This window comes from Rousettus aegyptiacus, unplaced genomic scaffold (genome assembly GCF_014176215.1).
Source record: "Rousettus aegyptiacus isolate mRouAeg1 unplaced genomic scaffold, mRouAeg1.p scaffold_m13_p_9, whole genome shotgun sequence".
Taxonomy (NCBI): Eukaryota; Metazoa; Chordata; class Mammalia; order Chiroptera; family Pteropodidae; genus Rousettus; species Rousettus aegyptiacus.
In genome coordinates this window covers 42,646,945-42,654,900 of record NW_023416312.1, presented here as the reverse complement: position 1 = coordinate 42,654,900, position 7,956 = coordinate 42,646,945, and the positions used below count along the sequence as shown (strand labels likewise).

The 7,956-nt window shown below is 46.8% G+C and overlaps 1 protein-coding gene across 1 annotated transcript; it reads left to right on the top strand.

Moving 5' to 3' along the window:
• The first annotated feature begins 1,121 nt into the window (after positions 1 to 1,121).
• On the top strand, positions 1,122 to 2,195 carry LOC107506329 (Y-box-binding protein 3-like). The gene has a single exon (XM_016137015.2). The coding sequence runs from the start codon at positions 1,122 to 1,124 to the stop codon at positions 2,193 to 2,195; it is 1,074 nt and encodes a 357-aa protein (XP_015992501.2).
• The last annotated feature ends 5,761 nt before the right edge of the window (positions 2,196 to 7,956 follow it).

Sequence of the window (7,956 nt, the reverse complement as noted above, 5' to 3'; positions counted from 1 at the left end):
CGAGTACTCTGACCAGTTACAATCTACTATTGTAGCATCCTCTGTCATCACTTCAGAAAGGCTATATTTCAGAGAGCTAGCTGTACCTTACCACAATATCAGCACTGAAGTTAGGCTGAATTCTTAGGGTTTCTTTATAGTTAAATCGGAATCCCAATTTATAATGAAGATCACAGAGTCATAAGTTAGTTGAAAAAAAAAAATGTTTGGATCTACAGTTAAGCATCGGGGTGAATCACTTGAGCTCTATTTTACCCTGCCTGATCATTTGCTTTATGTAGGCAAAAACACGAGAGTTCAACAGGATTTTCAGAATATTCTAGTTACAAAAGTGTCCCCACTCAGCTTGACTACTTTACAAACTTAACACTCGCTTAGATTAACCTGGGCTAGTGTAGTATCCTCTCAGTACTAGCATTCTAGCCTTGCCAGGCTTCCTCTGACCCTCTGCAGGAAAACCAAACCAAACCAAACCAAACAAACAAAAAGGGGGAAAAATTGAACACACACACACACACACACACACACACACAAAGGGCTCCTTTGATTGAGTCTTAATTTCACTCGCTTGTCATTTATCACAAGTTACACAAAATGTCTTACTCATACAGAGGGCACACGGGTTGGAAGAGGACCAGGGTTTTGTGAGAGAGTGCCCTTAAGAGGCTGTGAATCTCCCCAACCAAGGGCGAGGGATGGAAGGTGGGTCCTCTCTTCATATCCACTCAAGCAACCAACAGGGTCTTCTAGAAGACCACTCCCTAGAACTTCGTGTGTGCCCCTTCTACACGGGGGACCAAGGTGTGCTGTGACAGTGGTACCAAGTGCACATGGCGGAGCCCATCTGCCCCTCCCCCATTAGAACCTAGCCTAGGACCCGCCCATCTCCTCATCCCCGCCATTGAGAAGTCACCACAGCAGCCCTGTTGTCCCAGGAGACACCACAGCCCTCTCCCAAGAGTCTCAGGGCAAAGCCAGCGAGTCCTTGGCCCAGGCCCCATCCCTCCCAGAGGTAGGCTCCCGCCTGAAGACTGATCCCCTCCTTCACCCTTACTCCCCACCCCCACCCCGGGAGAGAGTTCCCGCATATTTCTTTGAGAAAGAAGAGAACGGAAAGCCTCATGAGTGAGGCAGGAGAGGCCGCCCTCAGGAAGGGGGCCGCCTCAGTTTCCCCTCAAGATGCGCAGAGGGGTCTCTTGTCCTTGGGAGGCGGAGATTCTTCCCGAGCCCTGGTGGCCAGCAACCTCAGCAGGGACGCCATCTCCGAGGCCACCGCGGTGGCGGACGCCAGGGGAAAGGCGCCCAAGAAGGTCATCGCCAAGGGGGTACGTGGCTCCGTGAAGTGGTTTAATGTGAAGAAAGGATACGGTTTCATCCGCAGACACGATAGGGAGGAAGACGTGTTCGTGCACCACACGGCCATCGCCCGGAACAACCCTCACAAGTACCAACGCAGCGTGGGCGACGGCGAGACGGTGGAGTTCGACGTGGTGCTGGGCGAGCGGGGCACCGAGGCCGCTAACGTGACCGGGCCAGCGGGCGCCCCAGTGGAGGGCAGCCGCTTCGCCGCCAACCGCTCCGGCGTCCGCCGCGGCTTCTACATCTGCCGCCGCACGCCTCAGCCTCGCCGTCACCTGGGCGCCGAGGACGACGTCGATGAAGGCGAGGGCGGCGGCGACGGCTTCACCGTGACCCGGGGTCCGAGGCGCCGCCTGCCCAGCCTCTCCCCAGACCAACGGCGGCGCTGCTCGCCCTTCCGCAGGGCCCAGGCCGTGCCCGGCCTCCCCTCGATCCTCGCTCCCGACCGCGGCCTGCAGGCCGCCCACCTGCCTGGGCCCGCCCCTGCCGCAAGGCCCCAGGGCGCACCGCCGGCGCGGAGGCCCGGCCTCAGCTACCGGCTGAGTCGCCCTAGGGACCGAGGCTGCCCTCCTGGTCCTAAGCCCTCACTCGGCATCTCCGAGGAGCTGGCAGAGAAGGACAAGGAGAGCGGGCGCGTTGCTGGAGGCCTGCAGCAGAGGCCCCCGCCATGCTGCGGATCCCGCCTCCCCATCCCGGAAGGAGCAGAGGGCAAGATCCGCCAGGGCCCTGCAGAAGCCTCGGCTCATGTTGCCAAGAAGAGCAGCCCTGCAGTCGTGGATGCCCTCTCCACGCTCAAGCCGAGTAACAGCCCGATTCCCTCCCCAGGGACTCCCTAGCCTGGGCTGCAGATGATGTCCCCTTGAGGAGATGGTGCCCCTTGGCGCTACACAGTCCAAACATCCATTATTGACTGTTGGATTTTTGCCTTGAGAACAATACATGCCCCTGCCCCAGGGTTTGGGGGTAAACTGCAGCATCTATATATTTCTAAGCGCCCTCTTACCATCTGCTTCGGTAGTTTCTGCACATACACTCACACAAACACATTCACATACGCACGCACGCACGCATGCACTCGCATACGCACAGATTCAGACATGCACACATGCTTCTGAATTTATTCTTTTTAAACATCTGACCAGGACCACAGCTATTCTGCATCCCCAGAATGTGTGATGTCACTCACCTGGGTGGTCATTTTCTCAATAAATCATTTCATGATGATTTTATCTCTTATCACTGTTTTCTGATTTTTTTTTTAAAGCCTGCCAGCACACAGTTGTATTGAGACAGTCCTTTCAGTCTTTTTTTCAGAACTGGTTTTAGCAAACATCATACCTGCTGTTCTTTTTACAAGTCACAAACTTAAGACTAATTTTGAGCTTATGGATAGAACTCAGGATATTCTAAAGGATTAGAAGACATGGAGAGGGAAGAAGTGTCCCCATCATTTTCTTTTTCATCCTCTTCTCCTGTCTTGCCATTTGAGCAATAAGTCTGGAGGGCAGGCCCATCTACTCGTACTTACTCGTTAGGTACTCTATGAGGCAAAGCATAAGAAACTGAGCGAAACACCATGACAAGCAAGAAAATTTGGCTCTCTGGAAACAGAATTTGCCTCTGATTTTTTTTCTTCAATAGTACCATTTAAGTATTTCAAAGGAAATGGACATGAGGGGCTGGGAGTGGGGGGGATGGGGTGATGTCAGTCAAAAGGTACAATCCTTCAGTTATAAGATGAATAAGTTCCAGGGACGTAACGTACAGCATGGTGACGATAATTAACAATACTGTTTTGTATATTCCAAAGTTGCCATGAGAATACAGCTTTAATGTTCTCACCATGACAGCAACAACAAAATGGTAATTATATGAGGTGAGGATGTGTTAATTATCCTTATCTTGGTAAACATTTCACAGTACATACATGCATGTAACCACCACAGCATACATCTTAAATGTACAAAATGTCATATGTCAATTATATCTCAATAAAGCTGGGGGGGGACTGAAGGAAACTGAAGAAAAACAGGAAAAAATAGGTATGGGAAATGGGTATGGAAGCAGGTATAATTGTTGCTGTGGTACCTCTGGAGCTGGTCCTTAGTTTCCATCTGTGCTTCCTGGTTGAGTCCATCCAGGGGGCCTGTGGCAGATTTCTGGAAGGCTAAGCAAGTGAGGTTCAGCCCGCCTCTGGCCCTTTGCCATCAAACAGAGAAGCTTCGACTTCTCTATCCTGGTTTTCACTTTACAATATAGTGGGGTTGGTGGGTTGGAGGCAGGGGTTGGTTTGAAGCCAACAGGGGTCTTTAAAATCTCATTTTACAAATTGAGTTGGATTATAACTAGCAAAATCAAGGTACTTTTCTTGTTTTAATGTTGAAGCATTTTACATCACATTACAGACTAGCACAAGATGTTTGAAGAGTGAGTATTCATTCGGTATGGCTAAATATCCCCAATCAACTGGAGTAGAAGCAGTAAGTAGAGATTACTCATCCAGCAAATATTTGGGTGCCACTTGTGCCAGACACTCTGCCAGGCATTAGGAGTTGCATCATGTCATGATGAAGTAGGTCCCTTCTTTCAAAGACCTCACATTCTAGAGGAGAGCGAGACAAAACTGGCAATGACTACACAATGGAGTGAGTGCTCCACTGAGAAAAGAAACACAGGTGACCCAGATGATGGCGGGGTCGGCTCCAGGTTAAAGGAACCACTCCTTGGATGCTTGAATTTAAAATGACATCTTGGAGGCAGGTCCATGACGGCAAGGTAGGAAGACCCTGAACTCGCCTCCTCCACCCGACACACATGGTGTAAACACCTGCACAAAGACCGATTCCTCCGGAATTGCAACTGAAGGCTGATGGAACAGCTTCTGCACTACAAACTGGAGGGGGATAGGCGAGAAGGATAGGAGAGGTGTTGTAACCACCGGAACCCCACCCCAATGGGGAGATCTGCAGTGGGGAGGGATATCACTGGGGGGCCCACAGGGCAGACTCGCCTGCTGAGAAGCACAGAGGTAAAACAGATTTCAAAGGGCACCTAGACTATACATGAAAACAAACTATTTACTGACCTCAGGGCATCTGCCAAATGTGTGGGGGAACTACGGGGACTCTCCTGGATCTGGATAGCTGGCAAAGGCCATTGTTTACATTCTTCCTTCACAGAAATAGAGATGGCGCTGTGGGAGCTTAGTCTCATCCTTCCAGCCACCCTGCAAGGCCTTCACAGAGCACCCTGGGCCACCTCACAAAGCTGCATTAGCTGCAGCTCCAGCGAGCTGACCTCCAAGGGCTCTCCTAGAGTCCCCCAAGCCACCTTGCCCCACACCTGCTGCAGCCCCAGCCAGCCGGTTCACCAGGACACCCCAGGCACCCTGCATCCCAGGCCGACTCAGCCAGCATCTGCCCACTGAAGCCTGGGTTCGCCCTCAGGGCACACCACAGTAGTTGCAGCCCCAGCCTGCTAGCCCCCAGGGCGCCCACAGAGCCTTGTGCCTTAGGCCAATGCAGGGAGCGCCTGCTGCAGCCCCATTCACTGGGGCCCCCAGGGAGCACCCACGGCTGCATACCCTAGGCCACCTTGCCCCGTGGCCCCTGCAGGCCCAGCCAGCCGAACCCCTAAGGATACCACCCCCCACCCTTGAGCCCAGCACCTATGGCCACCAGGTTCCCGCAGCCCCAGACAAGCAGTCTACCAGGATACCCCAGGTGCCCTGTGCCGCTGGCAACTTCTACCAGAATGTGTTACAGCCCCCGCCAGCCAGCCTCCCATGGCATCCCGTAGGTATATGTCCAGGAAGGGCCATTTCAGCCAGAGGTGACTACAGCCCCTGCCAGCCAGCACCCCAAGGCAGAGAGCGTTAAGCATTGTGAAGGGCAGGACTGAGGAAGGAAGCATTCAGATAAGTAATGGGGAGCATATCTTTAATTTATCACCCCTTTCCGTGAATTTGAGTTTCAATTTAAGGTATACAAGCTTCACATGAGCTTGTAAAAAATAATATAAACGGAGCTACTTTAAAATTGACCTGAAACTGCAATCCCAGTGGACTTGCCTTGCATGTCTTATGCCTCAAACCTGTGGAATGTCAAACCAGGGCAAAGTAAACTTTGGACTGGTCCTAAAGCAACATTACGTCCCAAAGAACTGTTTGCAAACATAACAAGAAAGCAGATATCACAACGACTCGACTAATGGCGACAGGACTGAAAATTAAAAGAAAACACAATTCTTTAGGATGAGCATCACTTATGTTACCTGATCTGCACCGATAGAAGAAATGTTTTCCTTCTATTAGTGCAATTGTTCCCCTTCCCTTTTTCGTAAATACTCCTTGTCTTTGTCTTGTAACTGGAACAATATTTGTACTTCTGCTTGAATCACTGCTTCCTGAATCACTATTTGTTTTTATTTCAAATAAATGTTTGTTACCTTTCACTTAGAAAGGACTTTTATTTTTAGGTTGACATATCTGGCCTCTCAAACAGGATCTAAAGTGGCCTCCCTTTCATGGACCAACCATCCCTGGAACCCAGTATGGTTCCTACGGGCTATACTCCTTTTTTTTTTTTTTTTTTTTACCATATTTTTGTTTTATTTATTCATTTTTTAAAGACTCTTAATATTTCAATTAAAATACAATATTATGTTAGTATGATATACAATACTACTATTGACATACAATATTAGTTTAAGGTGTACAACATAGTGATTAAACATTTATATAACCTCCAAAGTAAAGAAATTACAAAGGGATTGCAAAAATTTTATGTTTTATTAAGATAACTTCCTGTGTCTTTTATCATGGAGTCGGTAATTGCTTAAGTAAACTGAATCTTAGAAAAAAGCTAAATTTAGCTTAGAACGATTTAACTTTCTGTACTTGCCGGAAGAGTCTTTGTCACCATGATTAAATGAATAACTTAAGCATTGTTCCTCAATTACCTATGATTCTATATGACCAAGTGTTTTAAAACTTTTGATATGTTTGACCAATTTGCCAAGATTCAGAAATTAAATAGTTTTGTCTTAACATTTGAGATTTTTATAAAATTTTATTTTATATCATATTAGTTTCAGGTGTACAGCACAATGGGTAGACATTTACATAACTTACGAAGTGATCCCCTCGATTACTGCAGTGCCCGCCTGGCACTATACATCGTTATTACGATATTATTGACCATATTCCCTATGCTGTACTTCACATCCCCGTGACTATTTTTTAACTACCAATTTGTACTTCTTATTCCCTTTACCTTTTCCAACCAGCTTCCTAACCCCGCTTTCATTTAGCAATCACCAGTCCGTTCTCTGTATCTATGAGTCTGCTTTTGTTTTGTTTGTTCATTTTGTTCCTTAGGTTCCGCGTATAAGTATGATCATATAGACATGTTTTTCTCCGTCTGACCCATTTCACTTAACATAATATCCTCCAGGTCCATCCATGTCGTTGCAAATATTTCATTTTTTATGGCTGGGTAATATTCCCTTGTATATATGTACCACCTCTTCTTTAACCAATTGTCTACTCATGGGAACTTTCGTTGCTTCCATATCTTTACTATTGTAAATAATGCTGGAGTGAACACAGGGGTGCATACAAATTTTCAAATTAGTGTTCAGATTACTCCAGATAAATACCCAGAAGTGGAATTGCTGGACCATACAGTAGTTCTGTATTTAATTTTTTGAGGAACCGCCAACCTATTTTCCATAGTGGCTGTACCAATTTGCAATCCCACTAGCAGTTCAGGAAAGTTCCCTTTTCCCCATATCATCACCAACCCTTGTTGTTTTTGATTTATTGATGATAGCTCTTCTGACAGGTGTGAGGAGATATCTCATTGTGGTTATGATTTGCATATCTCTGATGATTAGTGACCTCGAGCATCTTTTCATATGCCTATTAGCCATCTGTATGTCCTTCTTGGGGAAGTACCTATTCAGGTCCTCTGCCCATTTTTTAATTGGATTGTTTGATTTTTGGGGGGAGGAGGGGTGTTGAGTTGTGTGAGTTCTTTATAAATGTTGGATATAATCTCATTATCAGATGTATCATGGGCAAAAATCTTCTTCCAGTCAGTAGATTGTCTTGTCCTTTTGCCGATGGTTTCCTTTGCTGTGAGAAAACTTATTAGTTTGATGTAGTCCCATTTGTTTATGTTTTCTTTTGTCTCCCTTGCCTGAGGAGATATATCAGAAAAGGAATATTACTAAGAGCAATGTCAGAGAGTATACCACCCATGTTTTCTTCTAAGAGTTTTATGGTCTTTAATCCCCTTTGTTTTTATTCTCGTTTATGGTATAAGAAGGTGGTCCAGTTTCATTTTCTTTTCTTTTCTTTTTCTTTCTTTCTTTTTTCTTTTTTGCATGTATCTGTCCAGTTTTCCCATCACCATTTATTGAAGAGACTGGCTATACCCCATTGTATATTTTGGCTCTTTTGTCATAGAGTAAATGAGCGTATAGGCATGAATTTATTTCTGGGCTCTCTGTTCTCTTCCATTGACCTATGTGTCTGTTTTTATACCAGTACCATGCTGATTTGTTTACTATAGCCTTGTAGTATAGTTTTACATC